Here is a 17,061-nt window from a genome sequence, read left to right as displayed (position 1 = left end):
TTACATAATTCTACATATTTTTTGTTTCTGACTGAATTTCTCATTCTGAGGTAACCGTACTTTGTATTAAGTTTTGAAGTCTTAAAGGATTGCCATTGAGTAATTGTGATCATTAAGTAGCAAGTCACTTTTAACATTCATAGATTTGGGGAACCCTGGGTGGCGTAGCGGTTTAGCGCCTGCCTTTGGCCCGGGGCGCGATCCTGGAGACCCGGGATCGAATCCCACGTCGGGCTCCCAGTGCATGGAGCCTGCTTCTCCCTCTGCCTGTGTCTCTGCCTCTCTCTCTCTCTCTGTGTGACTATCATAAATAAATAAAAATTAAAAAAAAAAAAACATTCGTAGATTTGTTTCCTCATCTTTAAAATCATGAGATTACATGATTTGTAGATTCCTAATACTTAAATTCTTTGATGATACACTTTTCTAAAACTAATATGCAGTAAAATTGATTCTTTTTTGGTAAACCATTTCATAAATTTTAACATATGCCAGGTTTATCTAACCACCACAATCAGAAAAAAGAACAGGGCTTTTTCTTTGTAGTCAGATCCTCTCCCCATTCAATATCCCTTGGTAACCTCTGGTCTATTCTCTGTCCAGATTGTTTGCTTTTCAACAATGTCATATAAAGGAAGTCCTAAAGTATGTAATCTTTTGAGACTGCTTCTTTCGGAGTATTGCATTTTGAGATTCATCCAGGTTTTTGCATTTATCAATAGTTTATTCTTTTTTATTGCTGAGTAGTAAGTCTTTTAGATGGATGTACCACAACTTGTTTATCTATTATCTAAGAACATTAAGATGGTTTTCCAGTTTTTGTCTATTATCAGTAAAGCTACTAGAACTACGCATTAACAGGTTTTTGTGTGAACATGTTTTTAATTCACTTTAGTAAATACTTAGGTGTGTGATTGCTAAATCATATTATAGAGTATATGTTTAGCATTAGAAGAAACAAAACAGATGAACATAGAGGAAGGGAAAGGAGAGAGAGAGGGAAGCAAACCATAAGAGCAAACAGAGTTGATGGACGGAGGTGGGCTGGGGATGGGCTAAATGGGTGATGGGAATTAAGGGAGGGCACTTGTTATGATGAGTACTGGGTGTTGTATAGTTAAGTGATGAATCACTAAATTCTACACCTGAAACCAATTTTAACCATATTTGGTAACTAAAATTTAAATAAAAACTTGGAATAAAAAAATAAAAACTTCAAGATGTTTTCAGTAGTTGCTATATCAGTTTTTTCATTCTCATCAGGAATATATGAGAGCTCTAGTTCCACATCCTCTTCAGCACTTGGTATTATTAATATATTTTTTAACCAGTCTTAACAGGTGTATAGTGATTGATGACACACATTATTGTAATCAGAGATAGGAACAAAGAAAAGTAGCAACGTCTTTAAGAGAATTTGTGAAAGAGATATGCATGCCTTAGGTAGAGTTAGGTACAGAATGAAAAAGTTGTCTCTACCAGGAGATACAATATGCAGTTTTCAAACTTCAAGGTGTAATATAACAGATAAAGTGATTCTGAAATTTTTAATGCCTCATTTGCCTACCTTAAGTATTACAGCTCACAATCTTATCTCTGCTATTTTTGTAAAATATTAAGCTAAACCAGAGGTTGTACTAGTTATAGAGGATCTCAGCAACATTACTTTAGTTGATGACATATGAGAAAGGTCATCCTGAATATACAAAAGAACTGATTAAGCATCCATTAATACTAAATGAGCATTTATTATAGTCTGAGCAGGTTCTAACAGCTGTATAAAGTAAGCATATTTGTTTAAACACAAATGCTTAATTTGGGGAGAAGTATGAGTTAATATAATCTGTAATACATGGCAAGATTCTGGAGCAGTTTATTCTTAAAATATCAATTTATAAGTATCAGGTGAAAACCAGAATGTTGGCAAGTGAACAGTAGTTAAGACTTCAGATGGAAGTTTGTGAAGGAGATAGATAAATAGTATGCAGATGCTTCAGCATACTACTCTGATTAATATAAATTTGGCTAGGTTTACTTCAACTATATTTCCTCTTGCATTATTTTATTTTTAAAGATTTTATTTATTTATTCATGAGAGACAGAGATAGGCAGAGACAAAGGCAGAGGGAGAAGCAGGCTCCATTCAGGGAGCCCGGCGTGGGAATCCATCCCGGGTCTCCAGGATCACATCTGGGCTGAAGGCGGCGCTAAACTGCTGGGCCACCCAGGCTGCCCATATATTTTTCTTGTTTGTTTTTTTTTTAAATACAGTAAGTAAATAGCCTGTGTTCTATAAGCAGACATCCTGGTGTACAAGTAGCACTTCATTAATATTGAGCATTGGAAGCCAGCTGGGTATAAAATAAAGATCAAAGCTTATATGATCTGAGATCTCATCCACATTGGATCATTATTTAATTGTGTGGTTGTATACCACTTGCATCTCCTCCAGGCCTTGTTTTTCTCGGTTGTGAAACCTGAGGATGGACTATTTATGTCCTTTCTAGGGTGTTTTGTGAATAAAGTGTTTTTAATAGCCTGATGGAAGGTCAATTATGAGCACTTAAGCTCTTCTAATGAAACACCTTGTTGGACGTAAGTAGAGTCTGAGAAAGCTTTCTTGGGCCTGGGAAGACTCGGGTCATACCTCCAGAAGAATCAAGGAACCAGTTTAAGGCTGGCCCTTAAGTAATCAGGATCATTTTAAGCATATGGACTGCTCCTATATTCTAGAACTCTAATTCATCTTAGAAGCCTAACTACTCAGTTGTGGTTTTAGAGGAAATATTGAAAGCACCAAAACAGCATATCTGTTGCTCTACACAGTGTTGGCAAAACTAGTAACAAATTTAATTTTTACTCATCATTCTGGCTCTGGAAAATCTCAACGCTAGGGATATTTTAACTACATCGTGTTTTTTGATGACTTCCAAAGTAGTACACCTGACTAAGCTCTTTAACTTTGTTACTTTTTTGTCCTTTGTCCTTTGCATAATACCTGGATATATATGATATACGCAGTTCCTTGTGTTATATTCCCTTTGATTTCTGTTTATCAGCTAGACTCTGAGTGATTTTTTTTCCCTCTTCCCGTACCATACATGCAATACTGTAACTCCAATTTGCCTAACTCCTCTTAATTTGTAGGCCATTGCTGTCCATATTCTAGTTCTATCATTTGATCTTCAGGTCCACAAATTAGATATAATTATTACCTGCATTTACTGTTTCTTTTTTTTTTTTCTACTTTCTACTCTACTGAATCTGGGATTTGCATATTTCATCAGTTATGGTAATTTCTTAGCCCCTGGGTTTTTTGTTTTTTGTTTTTGTTTTGTTTTGTTTTTAATATTGCAGCTCCTGTATTCCCTCTGATCTTTCATTTTGGAACTCCAGTTAGATACATGATAATTTCTTCAAGTCTATCTCCATTTCTCTGGTATTCTTTTTACCTGTGTCCAGTTTGCTCTTGATCACATATATTTGATCACATATATTTCTGATTTCTGTTACATATTTTTTAATACTAGAAGTTCTGTTTTGTTAATCTTGGTAATTTTTGATAGGTCTTGTCCTGATCATTCCTTTGATACCCTTTGTATTTAGTTTTACATATTAAATATGCTTTTTTACATTCAGTATAAAATAATGACAATAAGTGAAATTTTTGCCGTACTACTCCTGTAGCTTTTTTCATTCATGGCGAATTTTTTTTTTCTACCTGAGCTTTGTGGTTCCTAATTGTGTACATACTTTCACTAGAACTTTATCTGTGGGAATTCTTCTAGGTCTAAATTAATTCATTAATTATGAGAGAGCACAAGCAGGAGGGACAAGGGGAGGGAAAGGGAATTTCAAATAGACTCTGCACTGAGCACCAAGCCTGATGTGGACCTAGTCCCATGACCCTTAGATCACGAACTGAGCAGAAACCAAGAGGTTGTCCAGCTGCACCACACAGGCGCCCCTTGGTCTGAATGTTTTCAAAGAAGATTTGCATTTCTTTTGGTAAGATACCTGAAAGTGTTATCAATTAAAATAAATTTAAGCCAAGTTTTTGGGGACCATGTAGACAGTATGATTTTCTGTGTCAAACCTACATGAGAGTAGTAGGAATTTAAAGAATATCCATTCTCCTTCACCACCATCATCCCAAGCCAAAGACAAGTCAACTAATAATTCGGCCATTGTGGATGGTACCTTTTAAGATGTCTGTCTTTAAGTTTTTTCTTAGATGCCTGGGTAACTCAGTGGTTGAGCCTCTGCCTTTGGCTCAGGGTGTGATCCTGGAGTCCCGGGATCAAGTCCCGCATTGGGCTCCCTACAAGGAGCCTGCTTCTCCCTCTGCCTGTGTCTTGTCTCTGCCTCTCTATGTGTCTCTCATGAATAAATGAATAAACTCTTTCTTAAAAAAAATAAGTTTTTTCTGATCTGATTGCCCACTTTGTAGGTTTTTCCCACATCCTTTTCTTGGGCTCTTACTAAAATCCAAGCTTTAGTCCACCAGGATAATAAGAGCTTAACAAGTCTCTTTTTATCAGAAAAGCAAAAGCATTCTCAGAAAGGTAAAGCTACAGATGTCTACTTGTATCTGCCCTGGAATTTGGTCACATGCACCATGTGCCTTCTTCCTAGCTCCCAACTGTGAAACTGAGAAATTTTGTTTTCCCCCTTAACTTGCCTCTTATTTTAAGCAAGAGAGATGGAGCATGGAGTTTGACGTTAGTACTTAACGAAGTGCAAATATTTTTTACTATTTAGGTGTCTCATAGCATTTTATTTTTTTGGTTTTTTATTTTTTTATTTTTTGGAGTGGGGGGGCAGGCGTGCAGGGAGAGGCAGAGGGAGAGAGAGAGAATCTTAAGAAGGCTCCACGCCAGCACAGAGCCTAATGCTGGGCTTGATCTCAAAACCCTGGAATCATGAACTGAGTGGAAATCAAGAGTTAGACGTTTAACTGACTGAGCCACACAGGTGTCCCAGCACTTTGAATTTTATAGGAAATTCTCTTTTTAAAAAGTTATTTTTGGTGAAATTAATTTCTTAAAATATTCTCCATTTAATATAATTTTCAAATTTATTGATATAATTTATATAATATCTGTGTTAGCCATTTAAAGTCAGCATATATCTGTAGGAATATTCCCTCTTTCATTCCTAATATGGGTATGTTCTCCATTTTTCTTCCTTGACCACTTTTCTAAGACTTCTCATTATTCTGCTTCTTTACAAAAAAAAAAAAAAAAAAATTTTTTTTCACCGAGCCTTTCTTCTGGGTATTTGATTTCGTTAATCTATGCCCTAATTTTTAGTACTTCCTTTCTCCTGTTCTTTTTGGAATTATTTGGCTATTTTTAAAAAACTAACTTGAGACAGATGCTTAGAACTTTAAATTCTCTTTTCTAATATATCTTCAGGGTTTATGAATATCCTCTCAGTATTACTTAACTGCATCACAAAATTTTCCGTATGTAAAATTTTAAAAATTTATTTTTCTTGATATGTAATTGGCATGTAGCATTATGTACATTGAAGTTTACAACAGTGTTGGTTTGGTACATTTCTATATTGCAATATGATTACCACCATAGCATCAGCTATTATCAAATCACATCTTTTTTTGTGGTAGGAACAATTAAGATCTAGTCTCTTAGTACCTCTGAGGTTTATAATAAAGCATTATCGTCTGTAATCACTCTACTGTGCGTTAGATCTCTAGGACCCATTTGTTTACCAATTCCATGTTTGTACCCTTAACACATCCTCAATTTTTTCACCCTCAGCATCTGGTAACCACCATTGTATATTCTATTTTGTGATATCTCAGCTTTTTTAGATTCTACATATAAGTGATATCATACAATATTTGTCTTTCTGTGTCTTACTTCATTTAGCATTATGCCCTCAATATCCATGCCCTAAATGGCTGAATAATACATATTCCATTTTGCATGTGTGTATATATACATACATGCAGTATACACTCAACACCTTCTTTATCCATACTACTATTGATAGATCCTTAGGTTTTCTTTTCTTTTTTATTTATTTATTTATTTTTTTATTTATGATAGTCACACAGAGAGAGAGAGAGGCAGAGACATAGGCAGAGGGAGAAGCAGGCTCCATGCACCGGGAGCCCAATGTGGGATTCGATCCCTGGTCTCCAGGATTGTGCCCTGGGCCAAAGGCAGGCGCCAAACCGCTGCACCACCCAGGGATTCCCTCTTAGGTTGTTTTCAGATGTGATTAGGCGCATTCAGGGTGGTATGGCCGTAGACTTTAGGTTTTTTTCAGATCTTGACTATTGTGAATAAATGCTTCAATAAACATGGGTGGTGTGCACATATCTCTTAGATACGGTTTTATTTCTTTTAAATATATACCCAGGAGTGGGATTGCTGAATATGGTAGCTCTATTTTTTATTTTTTGAGGAAACTCCATACTGTTTTCCATAATAGCTAAACCAATTTATATTCCAACCAGCAATATACAAGGATTCCTGTATCTCCACAGCCTTCAAGGACACTTTTTCTTTATTTTTTTTTTCCTTTGCGGAACTTTTTAGTTTATGTAGGTTGAGTTTATTTTTGCTTTTGTTGTTACATCCAAAAAATTATTGCCAAGACCATTATTGAGGGCTACATTATTTTCCTACATTTTCTTCTAAGAGTCTTATGGTATTAGGTCTTGTGTTTAAGTCTTTGATTCATTTTAAATTACCAAGATTTGTCTGCCTATTACTGGGGCTAATGTGGGCGAGACTGCTTCCAGGTCCTTTGGCCTCTGGTACTGGATACCACAAATTCAGCAAAGGCATTTCTTTTCATACATGGGTGTCTAATTTATTGTTAAAAAAGGAGGAACATCTATGACCCATGATGCTGATACCACCTAAAGTTTTAATCAGTTTGAAATATTTTCTCATTATCATTATGTTTTTGTTGTCTCATGAACTATTTAAAAGTGTATTTCTTAGTAATTAAACATGAGACTTTACAGTTATCCTTTATATATGGATTTTTTTCTAAATTTTTTTTCTAAATTAATTACACTGTAGTCCCTTGAAATTTGCTGAGACTCTATGTTCTGTGTGTGCCAAAAAAAATAATGCATATTCTCCAGTTGGTTGTTATTCTTAGTATATTTATAGGTTAGGAATTTATTTGTGTTAAAATCTGCATCTTTACCTGGGTTTGTGTCTGCTTATTCAATTCATTACCAAAAACACTATTAATACTTAGTGGAATCTGGAGTTGCTGTTTTTTTTAATTCTTTTAATTTTTGCTCTTTTGTGGTCATGTTTTTGAGCACCTACAAATTTAGAATTATCTTTCTGGTGAATTGAACCTTCTATTGTTATGACGTGAATTTCTTCTCTCCAGTAATTTTTGTGCTGAAGATATCTTTTGCCCATTATAAATATAGTTTGGGGGTTGGGATTATTGATGGCATGGAATATCTTTACTCTTTTACTTTCAGCTTTTCTGTATTACTATGTTTTAGATAGTCTCTTGTAAACAACATATAGTTGCATTTAGTTTTATTTGTTTTTACCCAGACTAATTTTTTAATCATTGTAAGATCTTTGTCTTTTACCTAAATCATTTAGTCTATTATATTTAAATAATTACTGATGTAATTGGGTGTGTATTTTGTGCTTTCAGTGTTTCTTTTTCTTTCTTGCCATTTTTATAGTCAATTATTTTGGAAAATTTGGTTAATTTAGTACAAAATGCATGTTTATTAAAGACTAGTGTTAATCACTGTTCTTTCCCATCTCTATATAATTCAGAGGCCTTAGCATACCTCGGCTTACCCATATCTGTTATTGTTGGCTTATTTTTTATTCTTGCTTTCTTAAAACCCTTACACGGCTTTTTAAATTGATTTATATAGTAGTCATTTAATGTTTCTCACATGTAGGGCAGCCTGGGTGGCTCAGCAGTTTAGCACTGCCTTCAGCCCAGTGCGTGATTCTGGAGACCCAGGATCAAGTCCCATGTCGGGCTCCCTGCATGGAGCCTGCTTCTCCCTCTGCCTGTGTCTCTGCCTCTCTCTCTCTCTCTCTCTCTCTCTCTGTCTCTCATGAATAAAGAAAATCTTTTTAAAAAATTTAAAGTTTCTCACATGTAAACCGTTTTCTGTGCTCTTCATTCCTTATTTCTCTTTTGATATACCAATTTGTGTATCACTTTGAGTTTTCTTTTTAAGAGTTTGTGACATTCTTTCCATCTTGGTAGTGTTTTAGTTTTTCTTCATTCTTGCAAGGTATTTTCACTGAATTTGCAATAGAAGCTTGATAATTATATCTTATAGAGAAACTCATTCTGTTTTCTAGCTTTCATTGCTATTTTTGAAAAGTTCTCTGTCTATAGTAGCTTCTTTAAAGGTACTCTTTCATAGACTGCTCTTAAGATTTTCTCTTTGTCTTTGATTTTTTTTTTTTTTGAAGTTTTACCATGATGTGTCTAAGTATGAACTTTTTTCCCTATATATATCTGCTTAGAGTTGATTGGATAGCTTTAAGTCATGGATTGGTATCTTTTATAAGTTCTGAAAAATTTGTCTTTTTCTCTTCACAAAAATGTCTTTGAATCATCATATTTCCTTTTTTTCTTCTGAAATACAGTAAGATATATTTAGATATTTTTCAGTCCTTTGTCCTTTTAATCTTTTATTTTCCATTCCCTCCACTTCATTTTTAAGCTTACGTATTTTTCAGTACTAGTGTGCTATTTTTCTGTGTCTAATTTGCTGTTAAACTAATCCATTAAAATAGTTAAGTCTAAGTCCTAGCACTCAAGATGCTTGTAGTCTCAGAGGGAAAACAGACACAAAAATAGACCATTTTAATACTGTATAATATATATATTTCAGTGAAGGGAAGAAAAAAATACTTAAAGACATATTATAAAGGGCACCTGATCAGATTGGGGGATGGTTAAGGAAGAAAAAAATCTTGCCTAAGCTGAGTTAACAGTAGCATGAAGGAAAACAGGTACATTGCATTTTGGAAAGATAAAGATTTTTTTAAAGCAAACATAGAATTTGACAAAAAACAGTAATAGAAAGTTAGCTTAGAGCTAGTCAGCATAAAGCCTTTATTTCAACGCCTAGCTATAAAAGTAGGACCTTATTTGGGACTCTTTTGATCTAATACATAAACATTATACTAAAAACCTTGTTATCTGGGGTATCTGGGTGGCTCAGACACTTAAGCGTGCCTTAGCTCAGGTCATAATCCCAGGGTCCTAGGATCCAGCCCTGTGTCAGGCTCCCTGCTTAGTGGGGAGCCTGCTTGTCCCTCTGCCTCTCTCCCTGCGTGTGCTATCTCTGTCAAATGAATAAATGAAATCTTAAAAAAAAAAAAGAAAGAAAGAAAGAAAAACCTTGTTATTTGTATAAAATATATTTTAAATTGTATGACAATGTTTAGAAGATAAGAAGTACAAATAATTCCTGTAATCCCAACCACTACCACCACCACCACCACCACCACCACCACCACCACACACAACTGGTTTGGTAGGTACAGCAAATAAATGCAGCAAATGGAGATTTGACATGATTCTCAGTCATGGGGTTTTTAAAGTGGCAAAGTATGTACTTAAGAATAGATTCAACATTTGCTCTTCTTAGAGTGGAAAAATAATTTCATCTTACAGAATTTTTTTACATTTCCTTTTTTGAAAGGAGAACATTAATGGGGAGTTCTGGTTATCCCTGTTTTGAAATATGTTTCACCATGAAGAAAAGTTTAACTAATATACTGGTACCCATATGTTTTATAATGCTAGAATTTACCGTAACCTATAAGAAAGGGAACTAGAGAGAAGAAAAGTAGTTCGTTAAAAGGAAAAATAAGCAAAATCTGAGTGGACAGCAAAATGGTTCTCTAATTTCTAAATAAGTAAAAACTGGGCTTTATAAAACTAGACCTATCTAAAGTTAAATTTCTGCCTTGGCATATAGTTTTAAGACTTTTGCAAATTACTTGATCTAAGTTTTAGTTGGTTCTATTTGTAAAATAAGGTTGTGTTACAAACTTGTGAGTTCCTTTGAAGATTAAATGAGGAGAAATACCAGCTACTTAACTGTGCCCTGACATGTAATTTTATTGAGCCCTAAACATTGGCCTAAGCACTATGCAGGGTTTATCTTCACAATAACCCCCAATTTGTGGCTGAGGAAACTGTAACAGAGAGATGTGAAGTAAGTATATGATCAAGACCACACCAATAAGCAGTAGCCACAGGATTTTAATCAAGGCATTCTGACCTCCAGAGCCCAGACCCCTAATCATTATGTTATTTCTTATGTTTTTATAATCCTTATTAAAACTGAGGACATAGTTTTCCATAAAAAATAGTGTTAGGTTTTATAATATTACAAATTCACAGACTATTAGAATCAATGTATCTTTCCAGTGTCTTAGTACAACCTGTTTTAATGTGCAAGAATTTCTTATATAGCGTCTTTAACAGATTATAATACAGCTTTTGTGTAAATGCTTCCAGAAACAAGGAATTCTATTACATTCTAAGGAATCTTTTCATTGTTAGATAACTTAAAATGTAAGGAATTTCTCTTTATGATAAAATTTTTATCCTCACTACCTTTACCTATTTGTTCTAATTCTTTGCCTGGTGGGGAAATAGTAAGTGGATAGCTTCTTTCATAAGCATATAATTAAATATTTAGGCAAGAATCTTTTCTCTTTCTCACCCTAGGCTAAACACCATCAACTATTTTACAGACAACACATTTCCACACATTTCTCAATTGAGGGCCTTCTATGAATGCATCCCAGTTCTTTTTTTTAAATGTGCTTACTATAAATTAACTTTATACACCAAATTTTATGTGATTTTGATTTCTTACAAAAGTATCATTTATGCTAAAAAGAAGAGGAAGAAGAAGAAACCCTAACTGTTCACAGATCTGAATACACCTAACTTTTTAGTCATTACTGTAATGTGCAATTCATTTATGGACACAACAGGAGATATGCTTACACTTCATATAAGGACTACTACTAGTTAATGTTTATTGAATATTTACTGTGCACCATACGTTTTTCTAAGCTCTTTAAATGTAATTTATTTAATCACAATAATCCCGTGAGCTTGATGCTATTTTTACTGTTTCAATAAGGACAGTGAGGCACAAGAGAGCTATTAAGTAGTTTTACCCCCTATTATATGGTTTGTACTAAATCTCAGTTCCAAACCTGAGATTCAGACCTAGGTACCCTTAACCACTCTGATATATATGTCTTAGTTCAGGCTGCTTCAACAAAATACCATGGATTGAGTGGCTTAATATTTCTCACAGTTCTGGAGGCTGGGAACTCAGATCAAGATGCCAGCAGGGTCAGAGTTCTGGTAATGGACCTCTTCCTGGTTTGCAGACAGCATCTTTGTATCCTTACATGATAGAGACCATCCTGATCTAATTACTTCCCAAAGGGCTCGCTGCCAATACCATCACATTAGGGCTTTAACATGTATATTTGAGGGAACATTAACATTCTGTCCATAGCAGTATGTTAAGTAGTTCTTTTGTGAGCCTGATCTGAAAAGTTATCTATGCTTAATATTAGATTTTTAATATGAGTATGTCACCTATAAAATCAACGTTTGGACCAGCTATTTTGTAATGTGGGGAATTCAGTTACAATAAAAACTTTTCTTGAATTTGAATCTCAGCTAGTAACTGTGACTTTTCTGTTTTGTGATGTGTAAAACGTGGATAATATCTGTCTCAAGTTATTTTAAGGATTAATATGCATACATATACATATGTGTATAATTATACTGTTATATATGTAAATATGCACACGCAGAGTCTAGTATAATATTTACAAGGTTTTTAAATGGCAAAGAGGCAGCATAGCACAGCAACTATTAAGGTAGACTTTGATATGGAACTGACTTACTAGATCTATGACCTTGGGCTGGTTTCTTAACCACTCTGTGCCCTAGTTTTCTTTTTCTATAGTATGGGTAGTGCTTATTATAGAACTGTTTATGAGGATTGATGAGTTTATAGAGCCCTTACATCAAGACTTACACTTTGTAACATAGTATATAAATGATAAAATGGTATTTTATGTCAGTATCTAGCATAGCACCTATATTTTTGCAAGTTAATTGAATTATGTTGAGTTTTTAAAGATTTTTTTAAAGTAATTTATTTATTCATGAGAGACATACAGAGAGAGGGAAGACTGGTAGAGGGAAAGACAGGCTCCCCACGAGGAGCCTGATGCGAGGCTCTATCTCTGGATTCTGGGATCATGACCTGAGGCAAAGGCATACATTCAGCCACTGAACCACCCAGGTGCCCCTGTTGAAATGTTTTAAACTCACTAATTTTTTTTAAAGGAATGTAAACACTCATTAAAATCAGTTGATCACACCATCTTTTATTGCACTTAACCGTGAAGCAGAAAGGTTAAGTAACTTGCACTTTAGATAATTTTCCAATGATAGCCAAGTTACTTGGCTATAACTAAACCAGGTCTAGTACCCTAGTCTTCTAGGTTCTTTTTTTATAAGCAAGGGACCTATAATAGATAAAACACAAGATGATGAACTTCAATATAAAGAATTTTAGTTATATGGTAGAAATAGTTCAACAATAATGGGTTACCCAAAATAATTAGAAGGTTCTATTTGAAGTTTTTGTTTTTATTTTAACAATAGAAGCACTTCTGTATGCTTTATAAGAAACCATGGACTTGAAGCTTTAGATATCCCCCAATCAGCAATGTGGTATCATTCAATCGGTATCCTTGAAACACTTTCCATTGTGAACATCCTCCTAGTAGAAAACAAAATGTGAAGTCTTTAATACGTATGTTTAAGTTATTACTATAAAGAATGCTGGCCTTCTATTTGAAATACCCCTAGTCCTATTTACAAAGAATTACTTTAGAGGAATTTGTATAATGTTTAAGTATGCTTTGTTCTCTAACCAATCAGGTAGTAAGTAGAGATTTAGTTCAGTAGTTGAATAGACGAGTCAAATTATTTTATTTAATTTAAACATAATAGTTTTGGGAAAACTTGAGGCAATGATCTAATTCAGTTACAGACTCAGTGTATTCCTGGCAGATGATCTTGCAACTCTGAACATTTTCTTGGCTTGAAATCTTGCATTATCTGTAAGCAAAAGGAGATTCCCTTTAGGTGACATTAAGCTCATCTCAAACCTTATAATTCTTTATTCTTTGAGAATATTAACTTTTCATTTTAAGCCGCCTAATTAGTAATTTTGACATACTATTTAATTTACAGATTGCCCAAGGACTCCAGATACTCCCAACAGTGATCCTCGTTGTTCCACTAGCAGTAATAGATTGATGGCCTTACAAAAACAGTTGGATATAGAACTTAAAGTAAAACAAGGTGCAGAGAACATGATACAGATGTATTCAAATGGGTCTTCAAAGGTAAGTACTATAAATGTAAATGTATACAGTCAGTCCTCATTATTTGCAGATTCCGTATGTGTGAATTCACCTACCTGATAAAATTTATTTGTCACCCCAGCATCAGTACTTGTGGCACTTTCACAGTCATGTGGACATGCACAGAGGGCTGAAAAATGTGAGTTGTCTGATGTGCATGCTCCCAGCTGAAGTCAAACAAGGTGCTCTATCTACCTTGTTCTTTAAGGTCCTACACTGTAAACAAGTATCCTTTTCATGGTCTGTAGTACCACAGTTTTTACATTTTTGTGCTTACTGTGATTTTGCTGCTTTTACACAATGTATTATGACTTCTAAGACCATTTTAGCCTTCAAATTTGAAAATATTGACAATAGAACAAGTTAGAAAAAAATAGTTTTTTAAATTATGTTTTTAAAATTGTTTACTCTTACCAAAACCAATCAAGAAAAAAAAATTTAGCTATATGAGTTAAGGGTACACAAGAGCTCTCCATGTTTGCAACTTTCCTGTGAACCTAAAATGTTCTAAAACAAAAAGGTTATTTTTTAAAATTTAGACTTTAATGAATTTTCCATCACTATATACAGGTTTTTAGGAAAGGACAAATGAAAAAACAGGACATTCTAGTGGTAGCGATTGTTTGGAGTAGAGCTGTGGGTTCTTGGGGAATCTGGAATGGGCATGTAACTCCTAATAGAAAATCATTTTATAACAAGCAATTGTTACTAATGGAAATATGTCCTTATTCTGCCATACAATGTAGAAGAGAAAATGCTGGGAACCACTGATCCAGATTATTTTAAAGGTTCTTTCCAATATAAGGTTCTATAACTAAATTTCCAAAAAGTCTTAGAAAGATGCACTTATAAAATTTACTTTGTTATTCTCAACTAATTTAAAGTTCTTGCCTCTGCAAATTAATGTTTCTTTCATATTTTAATAGATATTTCCTAAGTAATTTCAGAATAAAAGTTACTAGGTTGTATTTTTGTTTTGTTTTGTTTAAGAATTTAAAATGGGGGGGGGGGGTTTACTTGATTCCATGCATCCTGCCTACTCAGCCAAAGAATCTAGAAAGATGCTAAAAAAGAAATGTGTCTATGTTAATAATATTTTTTAAGTTTAATAATGAAAATTAGATTACATACCATATTTCAAATGAATTTATAAGTTATTTTTAGAGAAATAGATTTGCTTCTACTTGGTTTATTATATGAGACTTAATAGCATATTTTATTAACTTTAAACACTCATAAGGTATGGTAGAGTTGTTTCCTCTGTTAGGTTTAGTATTGACCTTTAATTTTGAACATTTTTCATTTTTATCAAATGTTATTTTGGACTTTTTGTTTTAAGGCAAATACTATGTTCTTGGAACTGTGAATGCATCATATTATGCTGGGTGTTTTAAAATTAAATTTATTCAGGACACCTGGGTGGCTCCGCAGTTGAGCACCTGCCTTTGGCTCAGGGCATGATCCCATGATTCTGGGATCGAGTCCCACTTTGGGCTCCCTGCGTGGAGCCTGCTTCTCTCTGCCTATGTCTCTGCCTAAGAAAATCTTTTACGTTACGTTACGTTACGTTACATTACATTACATTACATTACATTACATTACATTACATTACATTACATTACATTTATTCAGGAGCACCTGGGTATACTCCGTTGAGCCACTGACTCTTGGTTTTAGGTCAGGTCCTGATCTCAGGATCATGAGATTGAGCCCTGCATTGAGCTCCACGCTGAGCAGTGGGTCTGCTTAGGACTCTCTCTTGCTCTCCCTCTGCCTCTCTCTCTCTCTCTCTCTCAAAAAAATAAATCTTAAAAAAATTAAATTTACCTAGCTACTACCATTTGGAGTAACATTTTAAAATATAAAGTTGATGGATTAGATTGATAAGTTTATGAACCTTTTGAAGTTAAAGGAAAAGTGAATGTGTATATTGATAGATGGATAAATGAGAAGGCCATAGATTTCACTGTATTCCCAAAATGATCGGTAATTGCCCCCACTCCACCCCCAATTTGAACAGGTTTATGGACATGTTAAAAGTAAAACAAATAGGTAACTTATGATAACCACAGGTCCAAAATGAACAGAACTATGAGCATTCTACTAAAACAAGAGATAATTTTCCAATAGCCTTTTTTTTTTTACGACTTATGTATTTAATTATTTGAGAGAGGTGGGTGTGGGGATAGAGGGAGGAGAGAGAAACTTTTAGCAGACTTCAAGTTGAGTGTGAAGCCTGATGCAGAGCTCAGTCACACAACCCTAAAATCACAACCTGAGCTGAAATGGAGAGTTTGAATGCTCAACTGACTGTGCCACCCAGGCACTCTAATAGCCTTTTATTTTTAATTAGGAGATTTATTAACTTGAGAAGGGGTCAGGTGGAGGTCCAGATGCTAAAGGCCCCAAGGTAGACCTGCTAGTTATTTCTGTGTAGATTTGGTCTTGTTTTCATTTCTCATTTTTAAACCTCTCAGAGGGTCAAAGTCTATCTCTATGAGATTAGGGAACATTGTAAACTCTGAAGTTATGTGGAATATTAATTTATTTGTTAAGGACTTAACAGTTTGTTAGCTATTTTGCTGGGCCCTGGAGTATAAATGTAATAAAATTAATGCCTTATAACAAAGTAGGTACTTAACAGATAATTACCCTGCTTCAAAAACTTCACTATCCAAAAAAGGTACATGTAAATAATTACATTATATAATAGTGGTATGTTTATGTTACTTTAGAATCAGTGAATAAGAATCACTTAACTGCCATTAGAAATTATTAAAGTCTTAATATGAGATTTGAAGAATGGTTTGGAATTTAAAAGGTAATTACTTTCTAGGGAAGATGATATGGGTAAACCCAGTGATACAAAGTAATGAACTATTGAAGAGCACGCCTTAGTCTAAGAAATGGAAGTGCTTCTCTATGGCTATAGGAGGAACTCTGAACTTCTTTCTTACCCAACATATCTGAGGTAGGTAGATAGACTTAACAGTCACAGGCATCTTCAGTGGAAGGCCGTGCCCTCAGGGGTAAATGAATCTCAATCTCCAGAAGAAAGTACATTTATTTTGGGAAAGGCTTCCAGATTATTCCAAAAAGACTCTCCTCCTGCCCCCTATTCTCCACCAGTAAAGCTTTAAGTGAGTGACTTACAGTGAGAGGTGTAGCATAATTGAAAGACAAACCAGATTATAAAGTACTTTGGACAAAATTAAGCAGTTAATATTCTATCTTATAAGATACATGGAGCTACCAAAAGACTTTTTAGCAGAGTAAATACATAATCATATGTGAAATTTAGAAAGTTCACAATCATCTTTCTCAGACTTGAAGAATTAATTAGAGAAGGGTCAAGTATTTAGGCAGCAAGTTTAAGTAGGCTTTTGTAGGAGTTCATTCCCCTTGTAATAGCAGTGAAAGCAAAGAAGACAGAGTCAAGCTATTTAGGTAGAATAAGTATGTGGTGTCTGGTTATGAGAAAGAAGGCAGAGTCAAAGATGATTCTTAGATCGAGTATGTAGGCAGATTGGTCAATGCTGGTGCCCTTCACAAGGATAGGTAATTTCCAATGGGGAGCAAATGT

General features: G+C 34.5%; 1 protein-coding gene across 2 annotated transcripts in view; it reads left to right on the top strand.

The window, feature by feature from the left end:
* PKN2 (protein kinase N2) overlaps positions 1–17,061 on the top strand; it is a 130,142-nt gene that overhangs the window by 52,503 nt on the left and 60,578 nt on the right. For both annotated transcript variants that reach the window (XM_025417745.3, XM_025417744.3), the window contains exon 3: positions 13,306–13,460. In XM_025417745.3, coding sequence (XP_025273530.3) covers positions 13,306–13,460 — 155 coding nt within the window. The remainder of the gene's footprint in view (positions 1–13,305; positions 13,461–17,061) is intronic.

Source organism: Canis lupus, chromosome 6 (assembly GCF_003254725.2).
Source record: "Canis lupus dingo isolate Sandy chromosome 6, ASM325472v2, whole genome shotgun sequence".
NCBI lineage: Eukaryota > Metazoa > Chordata > Mammalia > Carnivora > Canidae > Canis > Canis lupus.
This window is presented reverse-complemented; position numbering and strand designations above follow the sequence as displayed.